Source organism: Rattus rattus, chromosome 3, assembly GCF_011064425.1.
Source record: "Rattus rattus isolate New Zealand chromosome 3, Rrattus_CSIRO_v1, whole genome shotgun sequence".
In the NCBI taxonomy this organism is placed as follows: Eukaryota; Metazoa; Chordata; class Mammalia; order Rodentia; family Muridae; genus Rattus; species Rattus rattus.
In genome coordinates, this window is record NC_046156.1 from 121,274,029 (window position 1) to 121,290,849 (window position 16,821).

General features: G+C 41.1%; 1 protein-coding gene across 1 annotated transcript; it reads right to left on the bottom strand.

Annotated features, from left to right (window-relative positions):
• Positions 1-507: 507 nt before the first annotated feature.
• On the bottom strand, positions 508-4,748 carry Rptn (repetin). Its single transcript, XM_032896789.1, is given in 4 exon segments — positions 508-1,628; positions 1,764-2,755; positions 2,757-3,856; positions 4,611-4,748. Coding segments are annotated over 4 exon segments (3,351 nt in total).
• Between the last annotated feature and the right edge of the window lie 12,073 nt (positions 4,749-16,821).

The following is a 16,821-nucleotide window of genomic DNA, read 5'->3' on the forward strand; positions in this document are numbered from 1 at the left end:
GATACTCTGCATGATCTCTAGCTCCCCTAGAGACTTCTCACTGTTTCATCCAAGTCTAGACCATGAAGCTTGTGTAGCTCCTGATATTTTATCCACAAGAGCCAAAGCTTACCAAAGTCCAAAATCCCTTTCTTCAAATGTAGTATAAGTTTTCAGTACACTTTTTTTGTTTCTGAACTTCAGGAAGAGTGCTCTGCCATTCAATGATTCAACAAGGTATCACCTAAACTGAAAATAAACTAGCAATGATTTAAATCCACAAAGTGATCAAAACGAAGATTGATTAGTTCACCTAATTTACTCCACACAATCAATTAACTATGAAATTGCTATTCAAAGAGTTGAAATTTCAAAATATGAGTACAAGTCTTCAAAAGCATTCTTATAGAGAGACAAAAAGAGAGAAGGATGAAATATAATTTCAACCTTTTAAACAGAAGTAACAATAAACTGGCGTGTAGGTTTCTTCTTTAGCTTCAACTTACTTTAGCCTGCTGCTCACACGGCCTAATACTGATATGCTGCCTGCTCTTGGACATAGTCATAGAAAGGGCTGGAGGTGTTGGCTGTTTTTGTAGCATGGTTTCCAGATTTTTCTCTTCTTTGGGACCTTCCACCACTATGTGTTGGATGGAAATGTCTTCCCTGGGACCCTTCATACTGGTCCTCTTCATTCCTGTGGAATTTTTCTTTGTTGGGGAAGGTTCTGAATTGGTCTTGGCCTCCTTGATACTTCTCATTTTCTTCATGGGTATGTCTATCCCATTGTTGATGATGGCCTCGTCTCTTGTAATTTTGCTCCTCTTCATGATGTCTACCATGTTGGTGATCATGATTTTCTTCATGAGTTTGCCTGTGTTGTCTTTGCTTGTTCTGCTCATCTGCATGGGTTTGCCTATCACTTCTTTGATGGTTTTGTTCCTCTTCATGAGTTTGCCAGTTCTGCATCTCATATAGACTTTCCTGATCCTCGTGTCTATCCCAATCTTGATGATGCTCTTCCTCTCCCCAGTGGCCCTGCTCGCTGCTCTGTGATTGTGAGTCATACTCTTCATGGGAGTATGGCTCTTGATGTACCTGAGCTAAGAGTTTGTGTTGATTATCCTCTTCAGGCTTCCATGCCTGGTGCTGGATTTGCTGCTCCCTTCTATCCTGGGATCTCTGTCTCTGTGTTTGATTCCCTTCTTCTCTTGAATTCTGTTGACTTAGTTTTCCTGACCTTCCAGATTGTTCAACATATGAGTCTCTTCTTGTTCTATCAGTCCCTTGAAAGTGCTTGTTTTGCCCTTGAAATTCAGTTTTTCCAGTCTCTGACTGACCACAGTGAGAACTCTGGCTTTGTCTGTCTGTCTGACCCTGGTGAGAACTCTGGCCTTCTCTGTCTCTCTGACCATGATGAAAACTCTGGCCTTGTCTGTCTGACTGATGCCATTGTGAACTCTGGCCTTGACTGCCTGTTTGACCCTGGTGTGAACTCTGGCTATGTCCACCCGTCTGACCATGTTGAAAGCTCTGGCCTCTTCTGTCTGTCTGATGCCAACGTGAACTCTGGTCTTGATTATCTGTCTGACCCTGATGAGAGCTCTGGCCTTGTCTGCCTATTTGACCCTGGTGTGAACTCTGGCTTTCTTCCCTTGTCCATCCCTGGTGAGAGCTGTGGCTTTGTCCCCCTGTTTGACCCTGGTGTGAACTCTGGCTTTCTTCCTTTGTCCATCCCTGGTGAGAGCTCTGGCTGTGTCCCCCTGTTTGACCCTGGTGTGAACTCTGGTCTTGTCTGCCTTTCTGACCCTGGTGGGAACTCTGGTCTTCTCTGCCTTTCTGACCCTGGTGGAAACTCTGGTCTTGTCTGCCTTTCTGACCCTGGTGAGAACTCTGGTCTTGTCTGCCTTTCTGACCCTGGTGGGAACTCTGGTCTTCTCTGCCTTTCTGACCCTGGTGGGAACTCTGGTCTTCTCTGCCTTTCTGACCCTGGTGGGAACTCTGGTCTTCTCTGCCTTTCTGACCCTGGTGGGAACTCTGGTCTTCTCTGCCTTTCTGACCCTGGTGGAAACTCTGGTCTTCTCTGCCTTTCTGACCCTGGTGGAAACTCTGGTCTTCTCTGCCTTTCTGACCCTGGTGGAAACTCTGGTCTTCTCTGCCTTTCTGACCCTGGTGGAAACTCTGGTCTTCTCTGCCTTTCTGACCCTGGTGGAAACTCTGGTCTTCTCTGCCTTTCTGACCCTGGTGGAAACTCTGGTCTTCTCTGCCTTTCTGACCCTGGTGGGAACTCTGTTCTTCTCTGCCTTTCTGACCCTGGTGGAAACTCTTGTCTTCTCTGCCTTTCTGACCCTGGTGTGAAATCTGGCCTTGTCTGTCTGCCTGACCCTGATGAGAACTCTGGCCTTCTCTGCCTGTCTGACCATAATGAAAACCCTGGTCTTGTCTGTCTGTCTGATGCCAATGTGAACTCTGGTCTTGATCCTCTGTCTGACCATGATGAGAACTCTGGCCTTGTCCACCTGTCTGACCATAATGAAAACCATGGTCTTGTCTGTCTGACTGATGCCAACGTGAACTCTGGTCTTGATCCTCTATCTGACCATGATGAGAACTCTGGTTTTGTCTGCCTTTCTGACCCTGGTGAGAACTCTGGTCTTCTCTGCCTTTCTGACCCTGGTGGGGACTCTGGTCTCGTCTGCCTTTCTGACCCTGGTGAGAACTCTGGTCTCCTCTGCCTTTCTGACCCTGGTGAGAACTCTGGTCTTCTCTGCCTTCTCTGGTGAGAACTCTGGTCTCCTCTGCCTTTCTGACCCTGGTGGGAACTCTGGTCTTCTCTGCCTTTCTGACCCTGGTGGAAACTCTGGTCTTCTCTGCCTTTCTGACCCTGGTGAGGACTCTGGCCTCGTCTGCCTTTCTGACCCTGGTGAGGACTCTGGCCTCGCCTGCCTTTCTGACTCTGGTGAGAACTCTGGTCTTCTCTGCCTTTCTGACCTTGGTGAGAAGTCTGATCTTGTTTGTCTTTCTGACCATGTTGGAAACCCTGGTCTTGTTTTCCTTTCTGGCCATAATGGAAACTCTTGTCTTGTCCATCTGTCTGCTCATGGTATGAACTATGTCCTTTTTTGTTTGTCTGGCCATACTGAGACTTCTGGCCTTGTCTCTCTGTCTGACTGTGGCCTGATTTCTGATGTTGATTTCCATATTGTTCATAAGAGTCAGATTCTTGACTGGTTTGACTAGAATAAGACTCTTTTCTGAATCTTCCAGACTGGCCATGGTTACTTTGTTCTCCAAATGTTTTAGACTGGCCATAATGAGAAGCCTGTGCAGGGTTCTCAGACTGATTTAAGGCAAAGATATATCCTTGGCCTTTGGGCTGGTCATGACTAGATTTATAGCTCAGTCTTTGACTAGAGCTTGAAGATTGACCATCTGACTCAGACTGATCTGAGCTATAATCTGTGTCTGATTTCTCAGAATGACCATAGTGGGAGTCCCCATGGAATGTCTCTGACTGACCATAGTGAGGATCTGTATCATGTTTCTCAGAGTCCTTATTTTGTCTCTGGGACTGATCATGTTGGACATTTTGACGTCCCTCAGACTGACTGTGGTGAGAGTTCTGGCGTTGTCCTTGATACCTCTGCTTATGTTGTCTGCTTGTGTTTTCTGAAAATTTATGACTCTGTGTTCCTTCCTGACCATGTTCTTTCTGGAAGGAGGTTCCAGTTCCATGCAACTTACTATCTAGCTTATGATGGCAGGCTTGGACCAATTGGAACACCAGCAAGAGGTATTCATGAAAATCAACATATCCATTTCTGTCTCGGTCCAAGTGTTCCAGAATGGTTTCCACAGTCTCTGGATCATTTGGTCTCTGTGAGAAGAAAAAAGAAGTTCTTTTATGGCTGCTGGATTGTATATTAGCAATAATGTTCCAATCCACTCAGTCCCCACCCCCAGAGAAACCATTAATGTTAAGTAGCTTGGCTCTGCTTCTAGTCCTTGATAAGCTTGTTCTCTGAACCTCATCCCTTGGTAAACCAATGGTGTATTACCACAAGGAATAGACAATTGTATCAACAATTAATTTGAATCATTTGAAAAAGTTACTGTATCTTTTTACATGGTATAGCCTATATGTTTATATACCTCTTTCTCACTATACTTTGACATTCTAGAAGGAAAAGAAGTTAAGTTTTCTTCATGTTGGCATCTGTAGTAACTAGGATTATGCCAGTATAGAGTTAGGTACTCAATGAATCCTTAGTGAATTATTGAATAAATACATGAGAAGGTATGTGCACAGGGTTATAAATAGAAAATATGAATAGCAGATTTCTTTTAAAGTTACTTTGAGTTGTTCTTTGATTTGTCCAAATTCACATACAAAGAGGGAGGTGTGTGTGTGTGTGTGTGTGTGTGTGTGTATGTGTGTGTGTGTGTGTGTGTGTGTGTGTGTGTGTGTGTGTGTGTGTGTGTGTAAAAACACTAAGAAGTACCAGAAAGTACTTATCAGTAAATTACTGGTGGGGAATGACCAAATAAAGCAAAATATTAATAAAAATCTCCTGGGTGCAGACATTAGAATCATACACATTTCACTCCAAACGACAAAGAATCTATCTTACCCGAAGGATGTCTCCAAACTCAGCGAGGAGCAGCTGCTTCAACTCCTTCTTGCTCAGTGAAGCGCCTGCCCCATGATGCTCAGCATAGTTCTGGAACACCTTGTTCACGTTGAGTATGCTGTTCAGAAGTTGAGGCATCTTGACAAACCCTGGTGAATCTTAAGAAGGAGGAGGAGGAGGCAAAGGAGGAAGAAGAGGAAGAAGAAGAAGAGGAGAAGAAGAAAAAGCGGTAAGCTTTTGTTTATGTTTGGGATGAAAACCTGGAGTCAGCATTTCCAGAGGAATAATGGTGTTTTGGGAGGTTTGGGAAAGGTTTCAGAAACCACAGAGCCCCTTTTTATAATAATTTGCCATAATTTTAGGCTAGTCATTATATGATCAACACTCAGGCTCTGACAATCATATGCTATCATGACAGTGATTCAGAAAATTTTTTCTTTGCCAGAAAAGGGTAAATTCTTTCCCAAAAATTAAACATGTGTTGTAGAGATTTTATGTGCCTTACTGTCTACTCTGGTTGGGAGTTGCTTAGCTGAGATTCTCATGTTAGAAGAAAAATGAAGGATAGCTCTTTGAGGTTGGGCTAGATGTAAACACAGTAGTTCATAATTGTCTATCAGTGACTGGGGATAACAGTAAATGCATGCCATTGAGAGTTATTCATTTTCTAAAGAGTCTTCTTTAAACAATGAAGAAAGTTAAATATCTTTTTCAGTGGTCCAAGAAACCTTTCTGAGAGGTTAAATTCTAGAAAATCCTTTTACCTGCTTAGTAAATGGAATCATTAAACAAACAAGCAAATAAACAAATAAATACAGTTACAGCAAGTAGACACACTGCACACTTGAAAGCAATGCACAGTCAGGTTGCTCAACATTGGCTGTGTTGGGAAGCTAGGGTCTTCTGCAGTTTGTATGCCACTATTCTTTCTTGTGGTGTGAAAAGTCTAGTAACTATGCTCCTAAGCTTCAGAAAATGAAATCCCAACTGCAAAACATAGTTATACAGTGATGCCTGTATATAAAGGTGACAAATGAGAGATTGCATGGGACTTTTGTGCCATTTATTATAGTGATCCTGAATATCACTGAGTCCCCATGATCCAGGACCTTGCCTAACTTGTACAAAAGGTAAACACTCTACTACAAAACACTTAGCTCTCAGTCAGTCATTCAGACGCTCAGTTTGGGGATATTTAGGGCCTATGTTTCACAGATGTAGAGGTAGGCCACTCTAGCATTTATCATGTTTAAGACAGAATCCTGTAAAGCCGGCAGAAAAGTGTCTAAGAGTGTCACTGACAAAGCGGTCCTGTCCTTCACCTCTTAGTATTATACTATAAGACGTATATACTGCCATACCTATGGATACTGCTATTGCTCCAGCATTCGTGTCTTACCTGCTTGAGGAAGATGAGCAGAAGAGTCAGGAGTCAGGGAGGATGGTAGAGACCTGAAAATTCATCCTATTTATAGGGCTTTTAATTATCCTACTAAGTCATCCTAGGAGACACCCATTCTGTTGGTAGGGCCTGAATCATTCTGGGCTCAACCCAGATTAGCCCAGTTCAATCCAGCTTGACTTCTCCCTGTGCAAACCGTTTGCTTTATTTACTTCCCTTGTTTGCTCATGAACCTGTTTGTCACTGTCGTAGGTGACACTTTTCAAGTGTCAGCCCTACTTAATTAAGGGAGTGTATGTGCTACATGCTGTGTGGGTTGACAAGAACACAGAGATTCAGGCTGAATTGATCCTTAGAAATTGTTACTTGAGTTAAATCATACCAAAGAAAGATGTTTACACAAAAATCTCAAGTAGGGATTAGGGAGCGTATCTATCTAGTCAGGATATAATTCTTGGAAAAGATTTGCTTAAACTTATATTTTGCTAATAAAAGTGGGTATTCATATATCCTATTGACCTATTTTTAAATGGCTATTCTCTTCTGTGGGCTGGTGGGCGAAATAGTTGTACAATCAATTTTAGGTCCATATTAGGTGGCAGGTGAAGAAGGCAGAGCTGACACTTGAGTGTGGTTTTGTTTTGTTGTTTGTTGTTTGTTTTTGTTTTTGTTTTGTTTTGTTACTCTGCATAGTGGTTCTGGAGCACACTCTGTAGACCAGGTTAGCTTCAAACTCAGAGATTTACCTGTCTCTGCATCCCAATTACTGGGTGGGATTAAAGGTATATGCCGCCACTATTCAGCATGACATTTGAATTTTTAAGTCATACTAAAAGGTTAGTATTGTGGGACAAACTGGAAGCTTATATCTGTGAGACAGAAATATTGTTAGTGACCTGGACCTCCACTCATTCCCCATCTCTGTAACAACTGTAACACACCCACACAATGTCTTGATCATAGAGATCCTTAATAAATCTTCAAGGATTAAGTGAATTGTTCAACTGTGGACACATTGGAAAATATTGTGTAAGGCACAGAGTTAGCAATTTAGCTGCATTTCTGCTTTGTCTCATAAGTGTCAGTAATATATAATATACTAAATAATTGATTATATAATAGAGTTGATTATATAATTAATCTCCCAGTCAGTTATTTGCAACGACACTTGCTATTATTTACTACATCTTTAAGATTTTTCAAAGAATCATAAAAGTTCAGAAAGATTTTAGTCTACTTGGACTAAAGAAGCTTCATATAAAAAAGATTTTGTAAGTCAAGGGTAGGACATGTTAAGTCTTCAATAATCAGACAATCTAGATGGACTCCTTCTAGGCTGGTCCTGTGCTCCTTCAACTCCACCTTTGTAAGCAAGACTTAAATTGTTCCTTGGAACATTCAGGTAGGAAGAGAAGAGAGCAAAGACCAAAGCTCTCTTGTGGGGAGAAAGCAAAAACCAAAGTTGAATAGGCAAGAACTCCCATGCTGCCTGAAGTAGTGTGGGTTTCTATGTCTGGTAAAGAGTGATGAAGGAGTAGAGGTAGAGAATTTAGGAGCTGAAAGGAAAGTTAGTCTTAGCTTCTTAATTTATAGATGAGGAAACTGAATTCTAGTCATGCTGAGTGACCTGCTAAAGGATTCGCAAAGTTATCCAAGGCTAGACCAAAAGTACATGTTTACCTGCCAAGCATAGTATGCTTTTCTTCCCTTCCTTCCCCTCCCTTCCATTTCTTTGTTTTTATCTTTCTTTACTGACATATAGTTTCACTATGTAGCCCAGGATAACCTCAAATTCATGGCATTCATCCCGTCTCAGTCCCTCAGGTAGAAGGGTTGTTACAGGTATGTCACTACTCCTGGCTAATTTGCATTTTTATACATTCTATGGAAGATATCTAGGACCCAATTTAAGGATTTATATTAAAGATAAATATGAATTGAAATAAATAAGAATAAATTGAATAAATTTATTCTATTTATTTATTGAATAAATAAGAATTGAAGAATTCTTTGTTCTTTGTCAGCATTGTTTTGGGGAAATAGTCCCTGCAATACGTGACTAGTTGTCTCCATTAATCTGGAATTGAAGGATTTCCCAAGATTAGACATGACTACTAAAACTGACGGTGCTCTGGGAAGCCTGGGATATGTCAACCACTGTAGTTTGTGGTGTAGATGAACCTGGAAAAAGAATGTCAGTTAGGAGTCAGTAGTATGGCTTTGATGTGAAGCAAGATAGCAGCTTTGATCTTGATGGAGTAAATTAAATTGAGAAGATGAATGATATATGGAAAGAAAGAATAGGATTTTTGAACAGATGTAACGAGTGGAAAAGAAAGTGGGGATAGGGACATCAGGAATCATCCCAAGCCTAATCTAGGTGACCACACTGTACTGAAGGAATGCCACTTTTGAATGAGGTTGGTAGAACCTAAGACCAAGAGCCTCCTACTGGCATTCTCCAAGTCTCTGCCCTTTGAAAGGGTCTTGCTATGCTGCCTCTACAGTTGCTCTCTCAGCATTTGTTCCGGTTTGCACAGTTTAAAGTCCTGAGACCTGGCTAATACTGAGATTCCCTTTGCTTTTGCACCTATGCTTAGTATTCTACGTTTGTGTCTTTTCTCACCTAATAGAATGGAAGACCTCAAGACAGTGGGCTAAACCTAGAGGTGAAGAAGGGAAAGAGGGTAGAAAATGAAGAGAATAGCTATGACCATAGCAAGAATAATACAGTTGGAAGTCAGGGATGTGTAGCAGCTGGCTTTCTTTGGGCTGCAGTGCTAAATAGGCAAAGGTCTTTACTTGATGATGCTACAGGATTGTCATGCTTTTACAAATTGAATCTTCTGTACGCGAATTCACTTAATACTTACTAAGCTCTCTAGCATGGTCAGAATCATCTAGTCAGTTATTCAGTGGATACCTGTGAGTTTACAGAAGGCCATTTTGTAGGTCCTGTTCTTTGTCTATGTGGGAGTGGCTATGTCTCTGTGTGGGGGCCTATGTGTGACCAGGTGTGTTTATAGGCCAGAGCTTAACATCAGGTGTTGTCTCCAGTTGCTGTCCATCTTACTTTTTAAGATAGGATCTCTCACTGAGCCAGAGCTCACAATTTGTTTTTTGAATCAGGATCTTTTTACATATCTCTGGAAGTCCTGGAATGCACCATGTTGATTACACTGGCTTTGAACTCACAGAGAACAGCCTATTTCTGTCTCTTGAGTGCTAACATTAAAGCTGTGCACCACCATATCTGAGAACTCACCATTTTTTAATTTAAAAAGATTTTATTTATGTGAGTTCACTATAGCTGTCTTCAGACACAGAAGAGGGAAGGAATCAGATCCCATTACAGATGGTTGTGTGCCACCATGTGGTTGCTAGGAATTGAACTCGGGACCCCAGGAAGAACAGTCAGTTCTCTTAACTGTTGAGCCATCTCTCCAGCCCCATAACTCAGTATTTTTCTTATACTTCTTGACCAGCAAGCCCCAGGGATTCTCTCTGTCTCCGCCTCCCCAGCACTGAGATTTTAGGCACATGCTTCTGTGCTAGATTTTCTCGTGGATGCTGAGGATACAAAGTCAGAGTCCTATGCTTTCAACAAAGCTGTCTCCTCCTCCTCCTGAGGTTTCATTCTTACAGTCCTTTAATGCTGGAGAGATGGCTCAGCAGTTAAGAGCACTTGATGTTCCCACAGAGTTCTCCCCACCCATATGGTAGCTCACAACTTTCTGTAAGGACAGTTCCAACAGTTCCTCTTTTTTTCATATGTGCACTGGAAATGTATGTGACACACAGACATGCATGCAGGTGAAAACATTTATATTCATAAAATAAATATAAATAGATCATTAGAGCAAAACTTAACCACAGTGGGAAGTAAGATACACAGGAAGAAGGGTAGGTTTGAGAGTTAAAAATAATTAAATTTGCGTGCCTATAATGTTGTTACTAGAAAGGCTAGGGCAGGAGGATCACAGATTTGATGTCAGCCTAGGCTTCTTAGGAAATTGGGTTAATATTGGGCAGATGGACATTTGTATTAAGGTGAAAACTTTTCTTTTGGAAGCAATATTCGAAGATTCTGTGATTCCAACCTCAGATCTAGCAAGAACTTTCATATTAATTTTGCTTTATTCATAATTTGATGAAGGCTTATTGTTCCTCTATGGAAAAATGAAGGCAGCAGTTGTGGCTGCTTAGCCACCTTCTTTGCATCAATAAACTGTATGAAGACCTACACCATTAATGCTTATTGTTTCTCAGTGTATTTTGATGCTCAAAGGTAGGAGGCTTCGAAGCAGCCTTTATTAAGGTCTTCTGTACTAACCTCAGTTAAGCTTTTATATTTGCTCTTTGCTAAACCGCCAGAACAAACCACGGAGGAGGGAGGATTTTACCTTCATTTTCTAAACAAGGGGACTGAGGAAGACAAGGTCAGAGAAGAAAAAATGTGCTCAACACTGTGCTACTTGAAGCTTTCTTAGCTAAGGCCTGAACTCATGTTTTCTTCATTCCAAAGTCCTTATTCACAGACCTGTTTTGCTTCCCATTCTTCAAGGACAGAAACAGTTTCCCACATAGACACAAATGGAAAAAAAAACAAAACAAAACAAAACAAACAAACAAAAAACCTCACTAACGACATCCTGTGAAGAAATCTAGCATGGAAACAGAATTTCCTTAGCCAATCCAGCATCGATTATTTAATTTCCCGTCTTTCTCCAGTGCTTGAAAATAGTCTTGACTCTGGAAGCACATGAATTCTCTAAGAGAGAAGACAGATGACCATACATAGAAATCAACAAAGAGAAATGTGCCCTTTTGCTTTTACAATTGACAGTGTTGGAGACTGGTATGAAATGAGGTAAAATTTCTACTTGTCCAATAAGTATTCTTTCGAAAAATTAAAAAGGGGAATTTAGAAAATAATTATTAATATAATTATCAAATGGCATTATATAAATATATTATAACATAATTTATTATATAGTAAACATATAAATTATTATTATTATTAATTAGCCTGATGACCTGAGTTCTATCTCCAGAACCCATGTGAAGATGGAAGGAAAGGAAAGATACCATAAAATTGTCTACCTCCACATGCATGCCGCTGCAGACACGCCATGATATACATGTGTGCACAGACACATACATGCACATATAACAATAATGATCATTATAATTATATATTATTAGATTATAAATATTACTGCACAGATGCATGTGGAGGTCAGAACAACTTTACGGCATCTCTCCTCTCCTTCCACCTTCACATGGGTTCTGGAGATGGAACTCAGGTCATAGGCTTGCACTGTTAGGTGGCAGGTGTCCATGTGGGTAAGCCATCTTATCCTTCTGTGTGATTCTTGACCCTATAGAAGCCTTTGGTGTTGATTTACCTTGGGGTGAAGATGTGCTCGGTCAGCTCAGCTGGTGTGAGTTTGAGTTAATGGATTTTAAAGGAAGATTCAGGTTAAATCACCAGAGGTGATTCTCACACAATTCTCAGACTTCCTTCTGATGAGATGTTGGGTGCCTCTTTAGTGAGTGAGGTAAAGCCCACTGAATCCCAAAGATGGCTGTTTGGATTCGAAGAGAAGGCTCCTGTGTGATGCTAGACTTCACTCCTGATAGGCCTTTGGCATTTGACAGGAGCACAAAACTACAGATGGAGCAAATGAGTGCCCTCCAGAACTAGGACTAATTAATAGACTCAAAACTCTTTTGAGATTTCATGATATTTAAAGGTCACTCATTATCATCTGCATAAATAAATTGCCATTTTAAGTCTTTCTTTTCAGCGAACTACCTTCCTGCTAATTATAGGCCATTTTCCTAAATGACATCTGTAGGAGTCAGTGGGTTTTTAAGGTACCACTGGCCTCAGCAATATTTTAGCCTTGTCAGAAAGTGTGCTCTGAGCCAAAGAGAAGCAGCCCGGGGGTTCTGGGGTAGAGTGCTTTTAGAGCTGGGATCCTTACGCCCAGCGTATATCTGCACCTCTTGTATTGCTGGACTCTATTCTAAGAGCCCACCATCTCTCTTCTCCCTAATAACTCATGCTCTATCACATCCAATGATTGAAATGGACCAGAAAATATCTGAAGCTGTTGCTGAACTTGACCCACAGGATTTAAACTTCCTAAAATATGGTTGATAATGCTACAGAACCAAACAGATTTCTTTATGGAACAACGTTTGGGTCTTTCCAAGCAGGTTTCTGAGATGTTTTAGTTCATTCCTTTTGTTGTTATTATTGACTGTGCAGCCCAGGATATGAGGGTATGTAAGAAGGGTGGCTGTAAACTCATAGTTATTCTCTTGTCTTTGTTTTTGTGGATACTAGAGACAGGTTCTCACTGTTGAACAAACTGATGCAGAATTTCTTAGATCAGGAGAGCCTTGAATTAGCAATGATTCTCCAGATCTTGTCTCCTAAGACCCAGAAATACAGTCCTGGGTCACTTTGTCTATCTAGCCTAGTTACTAATGGTCGTACTTGAAGTTTATAATGGTGATCCATGCCTGTAATCCTAGCACTTGGAAGGCTGGGACAAGATGATTGCTGGGAGTTTGAGATCAGCTTCAGAGACATCTGAGAGAGAGAGAGAGAGAGAGAGAGAGAGAGAGGAGAGAGAGAGAGGAGAGAGAGAAGAAGGAGGGAGGAGGAGGAGGAGGAGGAGGAGTAGGAGGAGTAGGAGGAGGAGGAGAGGAGAGAGGAGAGAGAGAACACTCATCCAAAAGCTTTGGGATAATTTACAAACCATACAATTCATCACTGAAAGTGTACAGTTCAACACTTTAATACTATCCATTGTTATTAAATTATTGCCATTATTTAATTTTAGGATGCTTTTTAAAAGACTTTAATTTGAGGTTACATATATGCGGGTTGCACACATGAGGGCAGGAGCTTCTGGAGTTGGAGTTGTGAGCCACTTAACATGGGTACTTGGAACTGAGTTCTGGTCCTTTACAAGAGCAATGATTACTCTAGCCCCAATTTTAAAGCATTTTTGTACCCTAAAAGAAATCCTGTGTCCACCACTATTCATCTCTCATTCTTTACTCTCCTCATGAGGCACTAAATTTTGAGTTTCTCTGGATTTGCTCTGTTCTGATCCTTTCAAGTAAGTGGAATCATAGGACATTGGACCATTTCTCCCTGAGCATAACATTTCAAGGTTTATTCATTTTGTAGCTTATATTAGTAATTCATTTCTACGTCCAGGTCAATACTTTTAGTATATGAATGAACCATTTTGTTTATCCATTCATCTTTTGATGAACAATTGGTATTTGGGGTGACTAGGTTTTTGGACTCTTATGAGTAATGGTGTTATGAAAAATCAGGTATTTTTGTGTGGTTCTGCTTTTGTTACATTTCATCTCTATCTGGAAGTGAAGTTGCTGGATCATGTGGAAATTCTATCTTTTACTTTTTGAGGAAAGGCCTGTTCTGAGTTGTTTCAAGATGGCAAGAGATGGTTGGTTTAAATGCCCTGGCTTGAGGATCACAATAGGCAAAGTCACCTGAATGAGCTGCAGAGAGGCAGAGCAACAAAGGTCAGGGATATGGAGTTAACCTCTGTTGTTCTGCACCTCCCACCGTCTTGCACAACTTTTAACTCAGCAGCTACCAAAGCACCTGTGGTAATAGGCACCTGATAAAGATTTGTTGATCAAAGGGATGCATATATCCCCAGGTAAAGTTGGAGTGGAGGGAAACAGGTAGGGGTAACTATGTTTTGTAACCTGTGAAGTTTCCAGTGTAGTCTAGGTGTTATTAGGGTTTCACTTGATGAGCGTTTTCAGTGCTCCTCAGAACCTCTGCTGTCAGCACTATTCAATGAACTTAGGCCATGTGAAGTGCAGAAGTCTATGCTCTCCCATTTGCTGCTGACTCTAGAGCAGTTAGATATTGTTTTCGCCATAGCCTTTCCTGGGTCATCACCCTAGTATTCTGGAGAGTTTATGGCTTGAAAACTGAAAGAACCCTCAAGGCTCTGACTCAGCTTCATTGTGAACTTGGGAAAGACATTAGTGTGTCATGGTTCGATTTCCTCACTTATAAATTGAGGGAAGGGATTGATTGCATTAACAACTGTAGGAACTGTGCAAATCTGTGCTCCTTGGGCCTCTGCCTGCTGATTCTCTGTGGAAACCTCAGTCTTCCCCACTCGCCATACTCACACAGGTTCTCACTGTTGTTTGTGAGGACTATTGTTCTACAAATACCTAGGGAATCTTGTTATCTGCGTCTTCCCTTCTAATTTATTCTTCATATTACCAGATCAATTTTCTCATCTCAAGAAGAGTTATTTTTATTTTAACTTGATTTAAAACATACTTTAATTAATTCTTTGAGAGTTTCATACATTCATACAATGTATTTTGATCATAGGCACCCCCTTTTGTGTCCCTGACTCTCCATTGTCCCAGGATTGCTATTTCTGTAACAATAAAAGGAATTAGGAATTAGTATTTTACAGAAAAGTAAAGTACATAATAATTATTATTGTTATTATTATTATTTCTTTGGGTTTTTTTGTTTTGCTTTTTGTTTTTTGTTTTTTGTTTTTTTTTTTCTGTTTTTTTTTGTTTTTTTGAGAGACAGGGTTTCTCTGTGTAGCCATAAACCAGGCTGGTCTCGCACTCAGAGATCCACCTACCTCTGCCTACCAAATGCTGGGTAGTACTAAAGGTGTGGGCCACCATGCCCAACTTGTACAGTATAAAACTCTTAACACACTCTTTTTTAGGCCTTCATTGTAGGCAGATCTTTTCAGTTTTCTTCCTTTTGTTTTTCCTCTTTCTTTGCTTCTCTCTCTCTCTCTCTGTGTCTCTCTGTCTCTCTCTCTTTCCTTCCTTCCTTCTTTCTTTCTTTCTTTCTTTCTTTCTTTCTTTCTTTCTTTCTTTCTTTCTTTCTTTCTTTTTTTCTTTCTTTCCTTCCTTCCTTCCTTCCTTCCTTTTTTCCTTCCTTCTTTCTTTCCTTTGTTCTTGTTTTCTTGAGATAGACTCTTCATTATGCTATATTGAAGGGACTTGATTCTCCTGCCACAACGTCCTTGTCTTTCTGGTTTTTTTTTTTTTTTCCCACACTGCTTCTTCCTCTTGGAACTTATTCGGTCTGTATTAATCTATAAAGATTCTCTTCATTGGAAATACATTTGAATTATCTTTTCTATCAGACATTTCTAAGCCTACTCCATCAGAAATCTATCCTTACCCTCTTCACTGGTTTCTCTTTTGAATCCTACAGAGGACTCTGCCGATCTCAACCTCACCAGAATCTGAGCTCTGTGAAAGAGAGATTTATCTTAACTCCTTTCTCTATCTCCTACAAGTTCTGTCCTCCACAAGACAGGTTTCATTCAATATAAGCTGGGGTGGCTTTCTCTAGGTCATGTGCTGCTGGTAGACTAGGATGCTAAAGCTTACAGCTTCTGTTTCCTGTGAATCTGCAGCCCTATTTCCTATGTGTAATTCTTACCTCTGAAATACACGATGAATTCTCTGAGGACAGTGACTTCAGTGTCCCCATTTTGCATTGCCCCAGGACCCTGTCACAGTCCTGGGGTTCCATTGGGCTGAACTTGGTAACAACCCAGCCTCTTCAAATATGTACACTCTGAATTCTCATGATTCAGCCTGATTATAATTTATTGACTCTTGTGACATATGAAAAACAGGATCTTACAGAATGGGGATTGGAAGATGTCCCTTTGGAGTTGGAAGCAGGACAATTGCTGGGTCATGATAATGTCAAGAAGTCCAGGGAGTGGTTGTGGTAAAGAGCTTATGCATAGGAGGAACAGAAGAACTGTGTTCCTTAGAAAGAGCTATATGTCCAGTCTCCCAGGCCTACAGAAGAACTGTGTTCCTTAGAAAGAGCTGTATGTCCAGTCTCCCAGGCCTAACTGGGAGGCCATTCCCCAGGTATATTATGTGGCTCATAGTAGGTGGCTGGCTTCATCCGTGATGCTGGTCAATGTGTATAAGGCACTCTTGGAGCAGGCCAGGGAGAGGACTGAAGGCAGTGCTAGGTGAGAATTAAACTCATAGACCAGTGGTTTGTAATCTTCCTAATGTTGTGATTCTGATTCAGTTCCTCATGTTGTAGTGACACCCCCCCCCCCGCGAACCTACAAAGCTGTGGTTTTTTTTTTTTTGCTATTTCATGACTAATTTTTCTACTATTATGAATTGCAGTGTAAATACCTCTATTTTTTGATGGTCCTCAGCAAACCTTGTATAAAGGTCATTCAACAACCCCAAAAGGGTTCTCAACCTGTCAAAGACCCTCCAGAGTTCATCTTGCTCTGCTTCTGATGCAGCCAGGTTGATGTCCAAGCCATCCTTGGCAGGTATCAATTCTTTGGCTTCCAGAAGAGCAGATAATCACTTTTCTAAGCTCATATGTATGTCTGTCTCATTCCCTTGGCTGTCCAGTATGACAGGGTATTGAATTCAGAATTCCAAGAGATCACAGAGACAAAAGCGGGTGAACAGGCTAAGTATGGTAGCACGTGCCTGTTAGTCACTTGTTCCAGAACTTGTGGGTGGGGATGTGGGGCAGGAGGAAGGTGAGGAGTTCAAGGCCAGCCTGGGCTACATAGTGAGTTCAAGATAAGCGTAAGCAAAAATAGTGAGACCTTGCTAGGGAAAGAAAATTAAGGTAAAAAGACAAGGAAAAAGGAAAATAAGAAAAACGTAAGGAGTACCAGGAGCAAACCATTTGCAAAATTGTCTTGCTGCATAAGGAGAATAATCTGAAGCCTTTGACAGCAAAGTTCAGCC